The sequence below is a fragment of the Euprymna scolopes genome, chromosome 19, assembly GCF_053919585.1.
Source record: "Euprymna scolopes isolate OS-2025 chromosome 19, ASM5391958v1, whole genome shotgun sequence".
NCBI classification, from domain to species: Eukaryota; Metazoa; Mollusca; class Cephalopoda; order Sepiida; family Sepiolidae; genus Euprymna; species Euprymna scolopes.
Genome location: NC_136500.1, coordinates 79,620,462 through 79,643,233, shown reverse-complemented (window position 1 = coordinate 79,643,233; position 22,772 = coordinate 79,620,462). Strand labels below are relative to the sequence as shown.

The window sequence follows — 22,772 nt, the reverse complement described above, 5'->3', positions numbered from 1 at the left end:
ACTAAATGTTTTGGTTTCGATTATAGCTGATGGCAACCAAGTCACGTATTTATTTGTTTAACTTTTTAAATCACTACTATATATTAGGTACAATATAATAATCAATAGAGAATTGGCTCTATGACAATAAATACAAAATATGCATAAATTAAAATATCATTTAAGTGTATTTTATGACTGGGAAATGCTGGGCGCCCTGCTAGTGTGTGTGTGTGTGTGTGTGTATAAGCAGAATTCATTTTACCTATCCCAAGACAGGTAAAAACATTCCTTAAACAGAATAATTTTACACTATGTTTAGGTCCCTTATAGAGATTAAAATAATAAAGAAAAGTCATAGTAAACCATCCTTATTCTAATGTTGCTTAAAATCTATTGCAGATTTATATTTGGTAAAATACTTAAAATATAAGGCTTAAACTTGAGAAATAAGAATTCAGGGAATCTTGCTTAATTGGTGTCTAATGGTTCAAATGAAATAAAAATGTTTGAATTTTCAAATGGGAGGTTTCACTCGTTATGGCTACTGAAAAATCCTTTTAAATACTCTGAAAACTGAAATTTGTGGAATTTTTATTAATATCTAATATTTAAAAGTTTCCTAAATATCGAGGTATCTACTGAATTTATATGGTTTCTATCCTCTTTACATAAAACTAAATTAAACTAAATATAACCTACATTATGACTCCTTATGCAAAAAAATGGATAAAAAATATTAAAGAAAACAGAAACAATAAAAGAAAAAAAAATATTTAAATCTGGTTTGATTTCACATTAAAAATAAATTTTAAAAATTTTATACCATCTGATCATATGCTTGTCTCGAAAAACATTTTGGTAAACCAAAATTATTAATGAATTTGGTCAAGTAAAACTGTTCAGTTTCTTTAAACAAAAACAGCTTCAACCCCTCCTCAAATACACTCTTGTACAGAAGACCTTTGACACACTCTACTAACCAGAGTCAACAGAAAATGAATCTAAAACTATTTTTTTTATCAGTTTTTCAAGCTGAGGATGGGGCATCCTACCGAATGCCAAACATTCACCCGCTAACTCAGATATTCCAACCAAGAGATCTTTTTAAGATTCTGACCATCCCTTTAGCGGCACTTGTTAGAATCTCTTGCACTTAGTTCACCAGGTATATTTGCCAGGTAGTTTTTTAAATTCTTTTTCTGGAGTCCAGTTGCTCCTATAATTACTGGAATGATAGAGATCTTCCTAAGATTCCAGTTTCTTTTCATATTGTACATAAAACCTTGGTATTCTGTTATCTTTTCCCTTTCTCAGCTCTGTTTAATCCATCATCATTGGCGACACTAACTTCTACTAAGGTTGTTTCTTTCTCCTCTTTGTCACATATAACTATGTCAGGTTTAGTAGCTCCGTTCTCTAGATAAGCAGCTGTATTAATTGCATAGTCATAATGGATGGTGTATGACTTATTTCCAACTGTTCTTTCTGGTAAACATGTTCCAGGACTTGTGGCGCGTGCGTGCATGCGTGTGTGTCATTTATTTGCATATGCTCTGTAGTTATATTTAACATACATTCATGAATAAAACGATTGGTATGAATAAAGGGTGAAATATAATTGAATAAGCATACCCCTCCCCCATATATCTCTCTTTTCAACCTTTAATGTCATGAAAAGGTTAATTTCATTATCTATAAAAATAAAATCATTAAGAATCAGGTATTTGGTTTTATTTATTTATTTATTTTTTTTATTTTTTTATTTTTTTTAAATATTTGGCACATATAAAACAAATGAGTTCGAACTCGGGTGATTATGACTCGAGAAATAATACCAAAAAGTTCAAATATGAAACCCCCTCCTTCATGTTTTGAGTACTGTGGCGAGTGAAATCACCAACATCATTAGCAATAATGAAAAGCTCTTCATAAAAACAGAATTCTTTGGTGGTTAACATTGTTCATATAAACATTGTAATTTTTCTTACTCGTGCCCCTAGACTAATGAGCAAACGCTTAAAATCGCTGACTATCACTAAAACAATTGAGTTTCAATCTCAGCTCGAAACACTTGCCTGTCCTCCCAGTCAGAGCAGTTAAGATACATGGCTAGCATTTCAAGCTGTTATTCCAAACCTGATCACTTGGACAACATGGCTGAGGAAGCTTCTCCTTGACTTCAATCATCAAGTTATTGGTTGATGTCTATGAAGGAGATGGTGTATATCATTGATAGCCCTTGTGATCTCTACCCAGCCGGCAACTTTTCATCCGACATCTGTAAGAGTGATGTCAGTTATGAGAAGTGTCATTAGGCTTGTTTCTTTTTTTGTTTAAAAATATCACAAAAGGAGAACTATCATATAAAATTAAGACTCATTGCACAATGGATAAAGTGCTATGTAATTTACTTCTATGTGACATTTTTCTACAAATTCAAGATTCTATACTAATACAATTGTGAATGGCTGACAAAACAAGAGCATGCTACTGTGTATTAAATAAATTTTTCCACTCAAAATTCTGTGCAGATTCCTGAGTTTGAGAGATTTCTGAATGTAATAAGATACACCTGAAAAAGGTTAGTGGTTATGTTGACTGAAACGTGAAAATAACACGAATGAGAACAGTATTCTGAAGAAGTTAAATTAAAATTATTAATTCTAATTTCAAAAACCAAACTAACCTTATCCATCTGCTATTTCTGCCACAAATTTTGGATCGCTTATTTCATCCCCCACTCTTCCCTCAATTTTTTTCTTTTGATTTTTTTTTTTTTTAACTTTCTTGTAACAAAATCCTTTCATTTATAGAAAGATAATTCAATTAAAGAAAGATGTATTTAAAATTATGCAGCTTTGTAATAAAATTGATCCGAGGTTTTACAAAATGTTTTAGATCTTAAATAATTTTGATAATTTTTTTTTTTTTTTTTTTTTTTTTTTTTTTTTAAATACAAACAACCAAATGTTATGAAATAATATTCATTCGAAACAACTGTTGCATGCCGGTTCTTAAAAGAAGAAAGCAACTTATGAAGCTCAACTGGATAACTTACAATCTACAGGCTCTGGGGGTGCGACACCGAAACAATATTCCAGGAGGCGCAAAAGAGATTTTATACAGAAAATAGGGTATTGGCTATATGTTACTCATGCTTTTTTGTTTCCTTTTAAAATGTAAAAAAATTCTTGCTTTTATTTTGTTTACTGTGTATATTTGATTTTTGTAACCACAATGGCCATTTCAAAAGTAAAGCAGTCTTTTTTTTTTTTTTTTACTGAAAACCTAAAGCATTGAAGAGCTACAAAGATGGGTGTGGTACTATTAAAATGAGTGCCCATTTGTGCTCCAGAATTTATTTTCTACATGGTCACCACCATTTTCAATACACTTCAGCCAATTTGAAATCCTTATTCATTCGTGCAAAATAACTTTTGGAATGTCCCTTACATTAATTAGAAAGAAGGTATTTGAAAACTAATCTTTGTACTATTGATTTCTATTTAGTTATTAAGTGCGGTTTCAAGTTAACACTATTTTAAGGTTCATTTCAATACTAATTTATGATTTGTTTCTTGACAATATATATAAGTTTTCTTAAAGAGTTAAAAAGTAAAATTTTCTTTTTGATAAAAATGTTAGTAAAAATTCACAAACCTTGAATACAATATAATGCGATGTTTGACGGAAATTTCTTGAGGGGTGTAGATTAAAAATAAAAAGTTGCGAACCACTGGTTTAGTCATTACAAAAATGTAACCATTTTCATTTAATGACATTTAAATGTTGATTGCCACAGGCAGATGGGGTTGCCTGACAATTGCATTATATAGATTTACTTATGTAAGCACACACGTTAAATCTCCAGAAAGTAAATTTTTGTTGGCTGTCATGTATTCAGCCTAAATTAAAAAAAAAAAAAAAAAAAAAAAAAATTGATATACATACCCATGGCAGTACAAAAAGGTTATATTCCAAAAATCACAAATTGATCAAATAAAATTAATCAAATTATAAATAAAATAATTTGAAAATTACTTTACACGATTTTCATAGACATTGCAAGCTGGTAATCAAGGTTGATTTTGCAAATTTTAATTCTTGTTGAGTTATCTATTTCTTCAAGATTGCAATGTGAGTCCCTCTTTGCTTACTCATAAAATCCATTCTATTACTTAATAAAAAATACTTTTATTGCTTGACCAAATTTTTTTTTTTTTATATATATACTAATAAGCTACAACTTATCAAGGCTAAAAGCAACTCAATGAGAAGTGTCGAGTAGAGTACGCTGTTGAAAAAGATGGATGCAAAGGGTAAAATTTGATTAGTTAAGAGAACAATTAGACAAGTATTTATTGATATTATACTTAAAAGTGACCATGTTGTAGTCTAAACCAAAGCAGTCCTATGGCAGCAGGTTCCACAGAAGTTCTTGAGGAAAAAAACTATTCATGGAAATTCTATTTGTTTTTAGTATACAAAGGAAGAACAGTTTTTACAGAGGCAGCAGATGCTGAGCTCTTGCTGTGAATGTTTGAATGTTTTTTCAGGGTAGGGGGCAGAGAAAGACTAGCAGCATTTGTGAGAAAGAGGCTGTAGGAAATTTAATTTGATCGGCATATTTAGTAATAAAAATTCTATTTCAAACTAAAACATGACAGACATTATGTCCTGTAGAGATGTGCAGATATATGTAAAAAAAAAAATTTCTTTTCCAGATTTCTCCTATATTAAAAACAAGAATAAAGAAAAATCTGTACGATATGTACATGTAACAAAGTTAAAATATCCTATTCCAAAAATCACCAAAATTGATCAAGTAGTTTTATTTTCATAAAGGAAATGATTTTTAAGCGATTTATAGGCATGACAATAGAAATTTTGCAAGTTTTAATTATTGAGTTACTTCCCTTTGTTACTTGATTGGCAGGCAAGACGGACGTTCTTTGGTTACTTATAAAACGTGGTTTTCTTATCTTAAAAAAAAAAAAAAAAAAAAAAAAAAAAAAGAAAAGAAAAAAATCAATGTTTGTGATTTTTGGGAAATGATTTTCATCATGGGTATGTACATCATAATTTTTTGATATGTGGGGACTTCTGGACAAAAATCAAACAATAGTGAATTTGCAAAACTATTTATTATCACTAACCTATTTCTCCACATGCATAAAAATAATTAAGTATTCAAAAATGATTTTTATTTCAGATCAAATAATGCATTTGTTTTCTTTCATTTTTATAGAAAAATGTACTTGGATTATACAAACTACTGTTCTTATTTTCAATGTTATTCTCACAACATTTCAGCCAATGTAATTTCCTACCTCATTCAGACATTTTGAATGGCATATTTTATTTTATCAAGGTTTTTTTTTTATCAACTATGATCAGGTAGAATTCCTTAGTAATTCGCAATTGTATTACTAGCATCGCCTGTGGTTTAACAGATAAAGTACAAGATAAAAATTCAGTTTTAAGTGATACTCTTCTGGAGTTTGAAGGTTAAATTTTTAATGTAGGTAATACTAAGAATATAATTGCAAATTACTTACGACTTCTACTTGGTCATGGCTAACAGAATGAGAGCATACTACCTCTATGGATTAAATAAAAGGTTCTGTTCAAAATTCTGTGCAGATTCCCAGAGTTCAACAATGTACACCTGAAGAAGGTTAGAGGTTATATCAGGCAAAACATTGTGAGAATGACACTCAAGATTATTTGAGCTTCTGTTCTTATAACAGAAGCTCAAATAATCCAAAAATAAATTATCAACACTCACCTCAAAAATTCAGATTGGATTTAATTTTTTTTTTTTTTTTAATGCAAATGGAATTATGTCCTGAAAAAAAAAAAATTAAGGAATTTAAAGTAGTTCTTATATTAGTATATAGTAGTTCATATATTAAAAAACAAAGAAAAATTTGTATCAAAAACGTAGGCATGATGAAAGAAAAATATCATATTCCAAAAATTACACATCAATCAAGTAGTTTTATTTTTAAATAAATTTAAATTTGGAGTAACTGAGGAATGGCCGTCTTGTCCACCATTTTGAAAACAATCTAAGAAAAAAAATAAAACAAAGGGTGATAACTTAATTCGAACTTGCAAAATTTATGTTGCAATGCCTATGAATTCCCATTAATCACTTAAAAATAAAATTACTTGATCAATTTACATGATTTTTGAAATATAGTTTTGCTTCATCACGGCATTGTACACCAGATTTTTTTTTTTTTTTTTTTTTAAATGTAGGGGAAAATTCTGGAAAAGAACATTTTCTATAAAGGACGGTTTTAAAGAGCATAAAAATATTTTATGAAGGAAAAAGTTTTATATAATCTTCTATATATATATAAAAGGCAAAATGTGTGCGATCATTTTATGTATGTCTCGCAAAGCCTTTTTTTTGCCGGCATTTTTAATGGGCTTACTATGTCTTAGAACTTTTTATATACCGTCTAAATAATAACATCTATGATTTGCGAACGCATGTCGCGTCTAGATTTATTTACATTAACTTTCATAAAAAATCGCACTATTTCACCGTGTCGCCTGTTTGTTCGACTTTTAAGTATAAATAAAGTGAAAATTTAGTCATTGATAGTTTTTTTTTGTACAAAATATTTGATTCTGATTTATCAGTTCTTTTAGCAGACCATTGCAACATATAGTTAAAAATAACATTAAACGATTTAAAAAAAACAAGACATTGTTTCATGATAGCGTGATTGTAAAGAAACTGCAAACAATTTTATAAATGCTATGTACGAATAATTTTATAAATGATTTTGAATACATTATATGATTAAAATAAAAAAAATCTATTAAAAATTATTTATCAGTGTGTGACAAAAAGATGGCTTGCTTCAAAAGTGCTTCATTATTAGAATGAAATTCGAAAATCGAAATATTGAATTTCAAGTAAAACCAATAATATCTACTTAATTGTCATGTCACAGTAATGAACATATCCAAAAATTATGAAAAACGATAAGGTAGAAAATGAATTAATAATGAAAAGTTTTAAAAGACAATTAGCGAAAATTGAGTTTTGCTAAATTGGCCCAAGATTTCAGAAAATTTTTAATGTTCTGAGACATGACAAGTAAATAACACTGGTTTTACTTAAAATTTAATATTTTGATTTTAAAATTTCGCTCAAATAACAAAGAAGCACCCATTTTTTTTAAATTGGCTAGTGGTAGAACCTTAACCGTCATGCTTTTTACAAAGGTAATTTTTCACTGCCTCCCTTTTCCCTTTGCTTAGCAATTTCTGTCTTTTATTTCTGATTTTAAATTTAATTTGAGAAAATACTTTAGCCAGATTATAATTTTTTTCATACAGATTCCATCTTTAAAAAGTAAACAAAAAAAAAAAAAAAAGGTAACTAAAGAGTTACTTCCCTTGGAAAAAAAAAATGCAAGTAAAAACACTGCCGGGTCGACAATTGCCAAGAGATAAATTTTCAGGAATTAATACAATTATTATGTACAATAGCCATGATATTAAGACAAATAAGATGAAATAGCCTGCTTTTATACCAAGATCGTTATCATATTCGGTTTAATATCCGCTTTACATGCTCGCATGTGTTGAACAGATTTAAAGACCTGACTTCCAAACTAACCTATTTCTGGTCAGGTTTTACTTTATCTCTCCAGATCATTTCTATCACTTCTACCAAAGCCTCCCCCTTCTACCTCAACTGTCATACACCTAATACAAGAACTCCTCCATTTTTTTTTTTCTTTTTTTAATACGATCCTACTATCAAAGGGTCCTGTTCTGCACACACCTCCCTATACTGTTCAAATTTAATCTTCCTCTGAGGTCATCAGACCCAAGTCTCTCTAAGACTCACATTACACATCCAGTGTATTATTCAAATATTTCTTTCCATGCAATGCATAGGAGGCAGGTAGATATATGGGGTGGGGGTGGGGGGGGGCGAACATATAGCAGATATTAAAACTTGATCAAAACTGGAACACGAAAATTAGAAAATGATAGCAACATTGTAAAAGTTTTTTTTTAGAATTTAGAAATATAAGGAAAAGAAAAAATCCTACAATAATTCCAAATAATTTTATTTTTCATACGTGGTCCTCATTTTTTCATTTTTTTAATTGTTGTTGTCTTCACTTAAAAATGTTCAGTCCAGCACAGGTTTTTTTTTGTTGTTGCTGTTATTCTTTTTTTTTTAGTCTTCATGTTAAAAGTACAATAAAAACATTTATCATTTCGGGTACTCAATCTCTCCTTTGGCTAAATCGACTAACTTAGGATATTTCACTTTTTTCTTGTCCAGCTCTTCCTGCGCCCAAAGAAGCAATTTAAGAAGGTTGGCGAGTTTTGGAGTGGAGTCAACATCTAAAATTGCAGCATTTAATTCACTCGCCACCTGCAGGGAAGAAAAAATAAATAAAATAGAAAATATTAAAAAAAAATAAACATTTTTTTAATTAAAACAAATATAATCAAAACAAAATCAATACCCATCCTTGTCTGAGTTCATACTATGTTATTTGATATATTTGTTTTTTCTTGAGCATTCAACAACCAAATCTTGTAATTAATAAATGTTTGAAATTCAAAAATTAGTCCAAAATGGTTACATTCATAAATATTAAGTAACCTGTGCATTATTCTTTATAGACAGGATTAGAAGTGGGAGAAAAAAAAAAAAAGACACTGCTGAAAACTGAAACGTTTGGGGGGCTAAGTGTTGTATCTGTTCGGGTGCTGTACTTGATCTTTTCAATCCTTAGTTGGTGAAGAGATCTTCCTAGACTTAGGTATATTTATTTTTGTTCCAATTGGAAGTGCCTCTTTATGGGAGAGTTAGATTTTCTCTATATTAGAAAAACAACCTTGTGTCTCACCGACCTAGGCAAATAAATAGAAACATTGGCGAAACGCATCTGCAATTTAATTGATCCCGTTTTTTTTCTTCCTTACAATCTCTCAGACGGGATGTTGCTAGTCTCAGTCTTCTCTAAATATGTTCTTCAGAATTGTTTAATCTATTTCCTGCTTATTTTGCTTCAGCTCATAACTTGTTAGTTTAGTAATTTTCATCAATTCACTGTTTTGGTATCTCATAATACAGCTTCCTATTCCAGTAGCTTCTTTCCAAGAACGGCAATATTGTGGAACACTTCCTACCCACAGTTTTTCTCCTACCTATAACCATGGTTTTTTTTAAAGACTTCGGTCAATAGGCATTTCCTATCTTTCGTTCTTGTTAGCTCATTACATTAAGTAGCTTCACGTCTTGTATGAACAGTAGCTACTTCCCCTTAAAGTTCAATCCTTTTTCAAAATGGTAAAGCGATGGCATCAGAGTTATGCTGAGATTTAGAATTAGTTTACGGGCAGTTTTAGGTGTGGCGCAGTGTTTTGAAACAATTTGTGACAGTTGATGACAGAGTTGAAGATAGTTGCAAATTGGACATAGAATACAGGTTTTAGCTAGGAGCAGATCCAGATGAGCTAACATTAACTGACAAATAAGGCCTAGGCAGATGACTAAGATGCAAACGTCAGTGTTCAGAGGGTCAATGGTGTCACACACACACAGTGCAAGTGATATTTGCAGAATGTGTAGAAATTTGTGTTTTATTTTTTCATACTTATGAATCTGTGCACACCTCTCTCAGCAGCTGCCAGTGTGAGACGATGGCACAGCCAGAAAAGAATATGAAAAGATAAGAAATCCACAGCACACAATGTTGGGGTCGGCAATCGTTGCTGAGTGGGGATCACACCACAAATCAATGGAAAGTGGAAACATTGCTTCTATGGCATTCTTTAGTATGTTCTGAACCAAACTTTCCTCGATTTGCATGGAACCACTGAATTTTGCTACTCATTGTTTGGAGTAAAACCTGGAATCCTGCAGGTAGTGAATAGCTGCAATCAACAAAGAGAGCTTTATGCACACCAAACAATCTCGAAACATAACCTCTGTGAGCTGTATGTAGAGTTCCAGTTCTCAAAAGAAAAAAAAAAGTAGCAGCTCAACCAATCTCCAGGATTTTCAAGGTCAAGGCCAACGAACAGATGCAATCTGTGCACTTTAAAAACAAAATCAAAATAAATTAGAGACCTGTGAAAATTCCAAGGTTGTTAGACTCTAAAATACTTCGATAACTATGAACATTTTAATGTTTAAATTTATTTAAATCTTTTTTTGTAGATTTTTTTACCATAAATATCATTGTTAGCTAAGTATTTTAGGTATTATGCAATCTATGATGGTTTATTTGATTTTGAAACGGATAAAAACAAATTTTTGAATTGTTTGAAATAAAAAAAATTTGGAGTTATTTGCAAATTAGAACCAATTACAACTAAGTTTTTTTCAACACAATTAAATCAAAAAAATTGAGGAATATTGTAACATGTATTTTGTGTGATTAAACTATACACAAGAAAAATCTTGAAACAAATGTTGATTAACTCGGCTTTAGTATAATAAATATACATATTTAAAAATTTAAGCTAAAGAAAACCCTGGAAATATATATATATATATATATATATATATATATAATATATATATATATATACACACACATATATATACAGCCTTTGGCCAGGAATAATTGTTTTCTATCATATTTGACAATGTTCACATAGATCTTTATGTAAAATAAAATGAGATAAAAAAAAAAAAAAATGAAAACTGAAATTTTAAAGCAGAAATAATAAAAAAAAAAATTTTAAAAATAGATTTGCTTTTACAATTTCTTTAAATACTTCAAATTAATTTGTCTAGTAAATGTACAAGTTACAAGTATGAATGCATATTTATAGTAATTAAGCTACATGGAGGTGTCCTAACGATTTCCTGGGAGGATGAAACAGACGCCTCCGTGTAGCTTAATTGCCATAAATGTATTTTTATCCTGTATTGAGCACTGTTGAAGTAAACACTTAACTCTATACACAATATATTATACCACCTTATAATATTCTACACAAAATCATATATATATATATATATATATATATATATACACATACACACACACAAATACACATGGTTCCGTATTACAATGTGGAGGATATATCAGCTGTATTATCTTAGGAAATGTATTTATTTTTCTAAATTTGATACTCGAGGCCAAATATCAAAAGCAAAATTAGATTATTCAAAATAACCAGTTTGTCCACTAAAACATCTTGACTATCTCTTCTCTATATTAATAAAATAGACTTCATGTTTTCCCCGCTACAAAAAGACAGGAATATAAACAGAGGTGCCACATTTAAATCCAAAATGGTCACACCACCTGCCACTTCCCGATACACATTTTCAAAATATTACCATTTTATTCAAATTTGTAAATTCCTACAATATTTCTGAACCAAGTCATTCTACCCAAACATCATATTTACAGGTGGTAGGAGGATAACTTACAATCATTATGTCCTTTCATTCTCCCAGCATTCACTGTTACATATATTTTATAGTGTTCAATTATCAATATTTGATTTAATATAGATATCTATTAACAAAAAATAAAATTCAAGAAAAATACTTCTAACCATTTGGGAATGGATCATGTTATAGCAAAAGACTATCAATTATACATAAATAACCTTTAATATTTCAATCATTCTGCAACAAACTTTTACATTATTGTTTCTACTAAGTAATATGTAACATTATCAATGAACAAAAGAGGTTTTTCTTTTATTTATAATGGTCTATTTACAACCACATCAAAAAGGCTGGATGTGACACAAATTTCTTCTCTGCATAAAATCTAGAGATATACTACAGTTTGTTCTGAAGAAAGGAAAAGAAAAAACAAAACGAGCAAAAGCAAAAAAAAAAAAAAAAAGATTGAACAAAAAGTTAAGTTTTAAAAAAAAAAAGTTTAAAAAAAAGTTTTAAAAAAGTTCAAAAAATTTTTTAAAAGGGATAAAAAAACGAGTGGAAAAAAAACGAGTGGAAAAAAAACGAGTGGAAAAAAAACGAGTGAAAACAAAAAAACGAGTGAAAACAAAAAAACGAGTGAAAACAAAAAAACGAGTGAAAACAAAAAAACGAGTGAAAACAAAAAAACGAGTGAAAACAAAAAAACGAGTGAAAACAAAAAAACGAGTGAAAACAAAAAAACGAGTGAAAACAAAAAAACGAGTGAAAACAAAACGAGTGAAAACAAAAAAACGAGTGAAAACAAAACGAGTGAAAACAAAAAAAAACGAGTAAAAAAGTGAAAAAAAAAAAAAAAAAAAACGAGTGGGGAAAAAAAAACGAGTGGGAAAAAAACGGTTAAAAAAAAAAAAAAAAAACGGTTAAAAAAAAAAAACGGTTAAAAAAAAAAACCAGTGAAAAAAAAAACGAGTGGAAAAAAAAACGAGTGGAAAAAAAAACGAGTGGAAAAAAAAGCAAAAAAAAGTGGAAAAAAAAAAAAAAAAAATACATGTGGAAAAAAAAACGGATGGAAGAAAAGAACCAAAATGAATGAGAAAAAAATTGATGGAAAGAAACGTTACAAACATCTAAAATAAGTAGGGGAAAAGAAAAAGCAATAGAAGAGTTTTGTTCTACTTTCATTTCTTAATCTATAATATAACTTATTATGATATAACCACTGACCATTTCATCTCTGACACACTCACCTTCTGTCTTTGTGATGGATGAAGTAATTCGCCAAAAGGGGAATTCTCTGGATCTTCAAATGCTAAAAGGGCTAAAGTTCTCTCAAGTTCTGAAAGAATCTCTGGGTTTTCTTCTCCGCGTTCAGCAAGATGATTCTGTGCATATTCTAATACAGCCTCCACATCTTTATCCCGGATCAACTCTATTAGGTGCTGTTGCTAGAAAAAGGGGAAAAGAACAAACAAAAATCAAAAAGTAAAAAACAATTTTTTTTTTTTTTTTTTTTTTTGCCAATGGGAAAAAAAATTTCAGTATTGCACTAGACTACTTAAGGTATTTTGAATACGTATTTGTTTATATATATTCTTTAAACACTACCGTGTTTGAATATATGGTTAAGTGAAAGTTTTAGTCATTTAGAACTGCTTTGAAACTTCACCACTCAAATCATTTTTCAACCAAATTTCAAATAATTATTACAGTTTATAGATCACCTTTTCAGCTATATTGTGATGAAAATTTTTTTTCAATTTTCGTTCAGTAAAACAAAAGTTATGAATTTTCTATTGTTCAAAACCTTAAAAATATGTAAGGAGGTGAGCGACGTTTTTTATGACTGGTTTCCATAGCAACTACTAATTTACTGTTGTTGCGAAAAGAGAAGTAACAAGTGAAACAGAATGAAAGGGAGATAATTGGAAGATTTTATTGAAAGCAGACAAGTGCTGTACATTGTTATTACATGTGTTTATGGGGGCAAAAAATAAGACTGAAATTAAAAGAACAAGTGAATTTACTGGAAGCCTGGAAAAATCATGGATTACAATAGAAAAATGCAAGCATAAAAAGTAATATGGTTAAGCTTAAGCATGGAAAAGTAAAGGACTACTTGTTAAAACTGGAAAAGAAAAGGACAAGATATTCTAGTAAAAAATTTAATAAATTTATAACTTAAAATATTGCAGCATTAAGATTATTTTTTTTTAATTCAATTTATAATATTATATAATCAATTCTGAATGCTGCAATATTTGAAGTTATAAATTTATATTTTTTACTAGAATATCTTGTCCTTTTCTTTTCCAGTTTTAATAAGTAGTCCTTTACTTTTCATGCTTGCATTTTTCTATTGTAATATATAAATAAAATGGTTGTGTAGATTGGTTTCCTTTGTGTAAATTCAATGAAACCTGCTAGATTATTAAATAGTGCTCAATAAAGGACAGAACTAGTATATAGTTTCATTAACATCGCCTATTTTGACCTGATGAGGTGGTCTATTTGAATTGAGATTCCACTGAAACATGTATACACATATGTAATCAATAGGCTATGACAAAAGAATATTCTTTTCATTATTTTGACTCTTGAATTAATATCTTATGTTTTTAGATTGAGTGATGTGGTTCTCGATTGATTAACTGTTGAATATATACTAGAAAGTCGAAACAATAATATTCTATTGTCATAGCCCTAATAATCAACGTTTGTATAATAAACAGACTATTTATTATTAATATTAATTAGCGCCCCCTTTTTGCCAAATAATTTTTCTCAAGAAATAAATTCAAATAATGAAACTACTACAAAGAAATAAATCTAAAACTAATTTCATTTTACATAAAGTTAATCTCATATCAAAAACAAATTAAATATAATAGAAACGTGTAAAGCAAAACAAAAACAAAATAGACAATTATTTTAAGACTAGCATTAGCAGAGGCATTAAAATAGGTTTTGCTCAGAATTTTATATTAAAAGACAAAAATGCAGAAAAATCTGTATGACTGAACGAAAAGATGATACTCCAAAAAGCGTAGAAATTGGTCAATTAGTTGGTATCATTTTTTTTTTTATATAGAAAATTATTTAATTTTAAGCAATTAATGGTAAATTGTATCCATTACAGAGCTGATTTTGATCTCTAATTCGAACTGCGTTATCTCCTTTTGTTTCTTCAAAAACTAGCAAGACACTTGCATTCTTATAAAATTTGATTTTCTTAGTTAAATCGATCTATTAGTTTTGCATATATATTTTTTCCTGAAGTGATTTTTGGAATACAATATTTTCATTTTGTTACAGGTATGTATATCATACAGATTTTTCTTTAATTTTTTTTTTTTTTTTATAAACAGGAAATTCTAGACAAGAATCAAATAGAAATGTTAAAGTGTGTATAACATCTTCCTTTTTAAATTTCTTTTTCTCACCCCTTCTATCACAACTGCCATTTCAAATTAAAGATTGATAAAAAAAGAAAAACCAAAACTTGCCCCCCCCCCCCACCTTCACTAAACTTGTTATTGATGATCCTTTCAAAAGAATATTGTAAGAATGTATCCATGTTCTGTCCAAGGCAATGCAAAAAAAAAAAAAAAAAAAAAAATTATATAAATTTTGTGGGTGTGTGTCAAGTGTAGTTTCTGACTAATAGGTAGATAGACGTACAATCAGACAATTGTTCTTTAAGTAGAAACTAGCATGGATACCAGAGATTGCCCAAGTTCACGTGAAGTTCCGTTTGCTATACTAAGGATATTGAGCACTTTCATCGCTACCTCCATAATAAATTAAAAAATAAAAGAACGGATAAAAACCCGAAAATGTTATTGCCCCAAAAAAGAAGTATGTGACAAACTCCCTACCAGATATTTTGGCAGAAGGGATACGAAGAGAAGCTATTCTCCAGATATTGAACACTTTGTTGCCTGTGTGCTTTTCCCCACAATTAAGAGACCCTGTGTCTAACTTTATCCTTATAGAGGTAAATAGAAGTAACCAAGATGAGAACAGTAACCCAAATCATCCAAAACATCTGTATATTCACGAGAACAAACAGCATAGAAACCCAATAGAATTAGAAAAACAGAAAATATAGACCATGGGCAAAGATATGTATGTGAATATAGCAAACTAGTCCAAAATGGAATAAATTAAAATATATATATATATATATATATATATATATATATATATATAGATAGAGAGAGAGAGAGAGAGACATGACTACATTGGGAAAGCAGTCCACTAGGAACTTTGCAGACGTCTGTACATGCAAACAAATGATTATTAATCGGAGTCGACAGTAGAAAATGAAAATCAAAAAATCTTATGGGACATGAAAATGCAAATGAACAAACTCATCCAAGCAACAAGAACGGATGTGATCAACTGTTGATCTTGAACTGTCAAGGTAAGAAAGAATGCTCTGAATAACCATCTACTCATATGTGGCAGCAGAACGCCATCTTAGGATGTACCAGAATTTCACACAGGTAGAGAACAGGAAGCAGCTATTTTCAGGGGCAGTAGAATGATTCCACCGTTTTTGCAGCAACAGACTGGATATTATTCAGACTACAATTTTCATCTTATGTAAACTCCAATCTTCGGACATATCTTGTAGAACTTTGGGAATATACACAAAATTTTGAATTGGACCCTTCATTTAATCCGCAAAGATAGATCATTCTTGTTTTATCAGTCATGATAAAGTAGAAGTCTTAAGTAATTTTTATTTTATTACTAGTTATTGCCAATAGTGAGGATTGAATTTTTAACCTCCAGAATACTGGAAATTAGAATTGATTATTACAACTTTATCCCTTTGGATTATTCAAACTACTGTTCTCATCTTGAATATTATTCACACAATATTTCAGTTGATGTAACCTACGACCTTTTTCAAGTGTATCTTGTCGAACTCTCAAATCTTTCTGCCAAATTAGAAAATCTGCATGAAATTTCAAACAGACCCTTTTATTTAATTTACAAAGGATAGGAAGCTTTTATTCAGGCAACTATGACTGGCTAGAAGTACACAAGGACCCATGGTGTAGTGGATAAGGTACTGTAAAGTTCAGTTGTATGGTACACTCTTCTGGAGGTTGAAGGTTAAATCCTCATTGCATGCAACACTCAAAATACAATTGCAAATTACTTCTAGCTACCCCCATGGATTAACTAAGTGTTCCATTCGAAATTCTGTGTAGATTTTCCAAGTTCGACAAGATACACCTGAAGAAGGCCGAAGGTGCCATCGATTGAAATGTTATGCAGATAATACTAAAAATGAGAACAGTAGTTTGAATAATCCAAATATGACTGCTAGATTTTGGAAATCCCTCTTCTGACTGCACTAACCTGTACAAGTTTAAAAGTAATATGAACAACTTCTCAAATTTATAATAAAAAAAAAGAAAAAAAGTTCTTTGGATAAATACTTGTAGATGGAAGTAGAGATAACGATCATTGTCAAGCAATTCTGGATGTAAACTGTTGACGAGAGAAATGGCCTCCTGGATCCGACCATTTTGGATGGCATCTCTGATTTTTATCCGTTCATCGAGTTGATCCAAATCCATAGAAGGTTGAATTCCTGATTCAATTCTGAATTTTTCAGCAGCTTCTTTAAAGCCTTCTAAATAAAAAAAAAAAAAAAAACAGAATTCAGAAAAAAAAAAAATAAAAAATAAGCAAGCAAAATCAGTGACTTGAAAGAATAAAAAAAAAATGAAAAACAATTCAGATTTATTTTCTACTTTGATTCACTCCAAACAAGGCACATTGCCACGAAAACATAAGGAGCTACTGTGAAGGCCCATGTTTATAAAGGAATCCTAAACAGGGAGTTATGCAGCAAGATGTTTGTTCACATTACATTTGAATTTTTGCATGTTGATACAATCAGGGAAACGGGGAGGAGGGAGGGAATTCAAAGGCTACCAATTTCAAGAAAGAAGCTATTAGAGTAGAAAGCCCTTTGGCATCTGGGTACCTCTAAAGTGAAGGGTTGATCAAAGGTGTTTACATAGAGGTGGCACAAGTGCAGCAAGGAGAATAGAAAGTGGATCTCGGGTTTACTTTCGGCAGCCTTGTAAATCTTGCTTCCTTTAATTTGTTCTTTAGTATTCATATTCCATGAGCAATGATTCTGACAAAGAGGAAAGAATTGCTGTTTTCTGGGTGAGAATCTATTCAATATCATTGTCAAGTTTGTAACCTTGAGATTTTTTTTAAAGCTCCTTACATCAAGTGGTTTCATGCCTTGTCTGAAGAGATTTTCATCAAAAATGTGTTGGAGAACATTCCATTGAAGTATTTATTATACAAGTACAGGGATACAACATTGCAGTGATGGGACAGGAGCTGGAGTTTAGTACACAATATGGCATCTATTAGATTAGAGGCTCTATTTTGGACCTTGTCTAAGAAGGAAATTCTAGTGGTTGATGAACTACCCTAAATGTGACAATACTTTATGCATGGACAAAAAAATAAAATAAAATAATCTATGCATCATATGATAATTTATCTGGCCTTATTATTATATAGCCATTACATATCAATGAATAGAGAACAGTTTGTAAAAGGAAAAAAAAAAAAACAGATAAATCGATTATAGCATAGTCTTATATTAGGTTGTTTTTCATCAAGTTTCCAATATATTTTTGAATAAATCGGAAAAACAAAAATCTACAAAGTATTTTCAAAGTCTCCTCCTGACATCTATGTATGTATTCCATACAAGTCTGAAGCTCCATCCCCCAACTAATCACTTTATAAAATAAAATGTTCTATTTCATATTAAAAAAAAAAAAGTCTGGTCCATGTTATTGGTAACAAATTCAATTGATTGAAAACAATCTATTTTGGTTTATTATATGTTTGCATTAAAAAAACTTCAATCTTTTAAGTATGAGCATTTAACATATCTGTAAATATTTGTCATGAGTAACTAATCATTTCTCAACCATATTCCTCCAAGAGGTAGAATACATGTTTATTTTGGGTTTATGTTGCAAATAGAAACATTTACCTGCTTATATTTTTTTTATGCAAATCAGTTACAAAAGAATAGATAAAGCAAAATAAATTGTCTTCAACGAATTCAACAATTATTAATGTATGCCTTTAATAATATGTACAAAAATCTGTTTTGATAGTCATTTTTTGATCCATACCAGAAAAAAAAAAAAAAACTTCTTTAATCAACTTCACTATTTTGTCCAATCAATATTAGTTTCTTTTATTCGTTTTCTTTGTTATTTTTCTGGAGAAAGGCTCTCTGATTAAAATAGTATCTACTAGAGTTAAACAAGGATTAGATATGGTTTATAGATTACTAAATACATTGGAAAAAAGTATAATATAAAGAGTTAGGGTACGATTCAAAATGACCTTCAACTTCAGATTTTGGTTTTCATGTAAAGACAATTACCAGTACTTTTTGTAAGTTACATTTTTTTTTTTTTTTTTTTTCAGTATTTCTGTTTATTAGATTTTTGAATTTACGTACACGCTGTTTACACATATACCAGAACGTGTTGCTTTCTTTCCATTGAATTTTTTAACAATATTTGCGTTTATTACATTTTTAGAAACATTAAAAAACGCTACAAATACCTCAAACATTGAACATTCATTCATGTAGGTAGAAGGGTAACTTATTTTGCCTTTAATAACATTTATTAGTCTTTTTTAACTTCTTTGTTTGGTCCATTTTATTTTGTGAATTGTTTGGCTAAGACACCCTTTCTATTTTTTTAATAGCTTTCAAAATCAATTTTTTCATCACATCTAATCAATCGGGAAGAATATTTTTATTTGAAACAGGACAAATATTTCTTCTGACCACTAACGAGCCATGCCGTTGGTGCTTCTATTATCTTAATTCATATTAATTTTATATACGAAAGTCATCACTATTTTTTTTATACTCCCTTCTTTAAAGTTGTTGAAATGTACTATCAAATAAACAGATTTTGACATTTTGACGGGGGGGGGGGGGGTTAAGGATTTAGGACTTTCAAGTTCAATCAATTTTTAACAATACTTGTATTCAGTACATTGTAATATGAAAGTATAGACTATACAGCTAGAAGAATAACTGATCTTGCCTTTGGTAACTTTTTTGGGAGGGGTAAAATATTTAAACTTTATTGGAGGAGAACAATTTTCAAGTTCATTTTTATCAGTAGTTGTGTTCATTAAATTGTTAGATAAAAGTACAAAATAGTTAATTATGCCCCCATCCTGCCCATGTTAAGAATAGGTTTTTAAATGATAACGTTATTTTAACATGGTATTGCTTCCCCACAAGACCAAATTCTGACACAAGATCGGTTCTTAAAGTGGGAAACATCTAGCTGCCCCAAAATAGAAGAATTCTTAGAACAAAGTTTGGTTTTCATACACAAAGTAAATTTCAGTGTATAAAGATAATTTGATACTGGGTAGATTCATAATCATACCTTATTTCCAAAAGAGGGGAGATATAACATGAGAAATATTTAGAATAAAGTCTCCCCCTTGCTGTTATTTCAGATCATTTGAAACCATAGCAAGTTTGTTTCCCCTCCATCAAAGCCAGAGGTTTTGAGGGGAAAAAATGTGTGTGTGTGTGTGTGTGTGTGTGTGTGTAAAATAATACAAGAATTTAATGCATTTCTTACTCAACGTCTATTTGTGATGTCATGAAGAATGTTGAATCATCAAAAAGTATAATGCAAAATAAAATTAAAAATCGTTTTACAGCTGATCATACACCAGTTCTGTGTTTAAATTCTTGAAACTAATATACATAATGTGCTAATTTTATTTCTAAACTTATATATATATATATATATATATATAACTCAAATCATCTTGCTTGCTTTGGTGTTTAAATCATCCTTCCGGTTTAAAAGTCCGGTTTAGGCTCTCTGGTTTCGCGCAAACACTTGATACATAAAGAGGATATAGGCGAGATTTATTTATTAACAAATAACGATGGGACAATTGAAAAGAAAAATAGAGAAAATAAATTGAACAATTTATGTGATTTACGAATATTTTTTTTTTTGCCCAATATATATTTGTGCATGATTAAAATATTTATTCTCTGGTTCCGGTTTAAGAGTCCGGTTTAGGATCTCCGGTTTCGCACTTGATACACAGACAATATAGACGAGATTTATTAATTAACAACAAATAACGATAAGACAATATGCACACTGTATTTTTCCCTTTTTTTTTTTTTAACGGATTACACCCCTCTTAGATAAAGGATTTTTCACCCCCACCCCGTTTTTTTTTTTTTTTTTTTTTTTTTTTTTACTACATGAATTCAATTAAAAAATGAATTACTTTTGCGTTTAATGACCCGCGTTGAAATAACATTATTTAGAAACTTATTATTTAATATGGGGGGGGGGGGCACAGGGTGTTTTTTTGTAAGTATTCTGTACTTTCACCTAACAATTTATTAAAACAAGATATTTTAAAACTTGAATTTAACTTGAAAATACCATTTAAAAAATAGCACGGGTCATTAAATGCAAAAATACCTTTAAAAAGCAGTCGTAAATAAATTTAAAATAATAATAATGATGAGGAGAGGGTGGCAAACCGAACATTTCTCAAAGTGAAAAGTCGCAAAAAAATAAAAAATAAATAATAATAATGGTGAGGGGGTGCTGAAGAAGCCAATGTCAAATCAGTTCTGAAAATGGTGGATCGATTTGTTTTCACTGGTCGCCACATTTGTTTTTGCGTGCACATGAATTCAATTTTAGTGCGTTTATACATTAATTCTGTATACTCACTATTCCATAGCTAGCTATAACATATACTGACCAAACAGGTTACGGGTAGTCCAGTACATATACTGAGCTTTACGTTGCGAGTGATTGTTCCAAGTGGTGACTAGAGAAAATAAAATGTTTATCTTTCGGCGTTTGTGTCGTTTTGTTTTTTGTTACCAACAATCTTCCAAAGCTCATTACCGAGAGAAAAATGTCTTTTCAATTTATTTATTTTTTTTTTTAATAAAAACAAAGTCGAATTCTTTAAACAATAAAAGTTAAATAGAACGACGCACTCCTTTTTTAGCAAAGGACGTTTAAAAAAAAAAAAAAAACATTTGAAGGAATTTAAATGTTTATACCTTTGAGTCTCGATATAAAATTCGGAGCATATTTAGAACTATACTTATTTAATAAAAACATGCAGAAAAATCTTTTATGTACTCATGGTACGGATATGTCTTATTCCAACAATTACGTGGGTTTGGCTATTAACTTTTCTATTTGGCTACTAAACAACAATATTTAGTTGTCAAGGGTCAAATAAAGATAAATTTGTCTGTAGAGCCCTGATTATATATATATATATATATATATATATATATATATATATATATATATATATATATATATAATGCATCCATGTATGTTGAAAATAAATCAATAAAATGCTCGATCTCGAGAATGTGAAAGCTAACATACAAAGTATTTAAAAGCTACACGTTACACATTTCAGAGACGTACCATAGTTTCATGGACAGACTGACATTTATTCCATTCCATACTTGAACTATGTTCTACGATTTTTCATTTTGTGAGTAGCTGAAGATTTGAATAGATTGTAATGGCCTTTTCTTAATAGGTCTATCTCAAACTATGGTATGTGTCTAATATATAACGTATAGTTTTTAGATAATATATATATTTTCAAGCGATATTATACCCTCAACTGAGAGGTTTCAACTAATCATAATGGCCTTCAAGCGACAGACAAATCAGTGTAGAGAATGGCATTAAATTTATTCATCTTCATTCATAATAACTAAATCTTCATTCATAATAACTAAATCTTCATTCATAATAACTAAAGTAGATGATCATTGATAGTAAATAAGTTTCATTTTGTAGGATTTTTTAAAGTCATTTGGGAAATATCCTTGAAAAAAAATTTTTTTAAGTTATTTGCGTTTTTATAAAGCAGTTTTTTTTTCTTTTTTAGTAAAAATTAAAAAAAAAAAAGGGGGAGAGAAAAGTATTGACACAAACTGATTTGTTTAAAAGACAAAAATGAAAAACTTCTACTTAATCTGATTGGACGATTGTAGAAAGATTACGAAATCAGAATATATGCGGTGGAATGAGCTAATAGAATAACTGGAGACAAATGGAGGCAGAGACGAGTGCGTGTGTGTGTGTATATATATATATATATATATAACACTTATTTTTGAAATTTAATCTTTAACATCACTCTTGGATCTGCATGGATTCATTTATTAAATGTCCGTAATAAAAAAAAATTAAAAACAACAAAAAGAAAAAAAAAATTTAACACTTTTCTCAGCATTCTTACGACATTTCACTAGGCACCG

At 29.8% G+C, this 22,772-nt stretch overlaps 1 protein-coding gene across 3 annotated transcripts in view; it reads right to left on the bottom strand.

The window, feature by feature from the left end:
* Positions 1–8,067: 8,067 nt before the first annotated feature.
* LOC145239777 (glucose-induced degradation protein 8 homolog) overlaps positions 8,068–22,772 on the bottom strand; it is a 122,770-nt gene continuing 108,065 nt past the window's right edge. For all 3 annotated transcript variants that reach the window (XM_080103249.1, XM_080103248.1, XM_080103250.1), the window contains exons 3-5: positions 16,840–17,036; positions 12,634–12,831; positions 8,068–8,398 (exon numbers count right to left, since the gene is read on the bottom strand). In XM_080103249.1, coding sequence (XP_079959375.1) covers positions 8,234–8,398; positions 12,634–12,831; positions 16,840–17,036 — 560 coding nt within the window. In that variant the 3' untranslated portion in view covers positions 8,068–8,233. The remainder of the gene's footprint in view (positions 8,399–12,633; positions 12,832–16,839; positions 17,037–22,772) is intronic.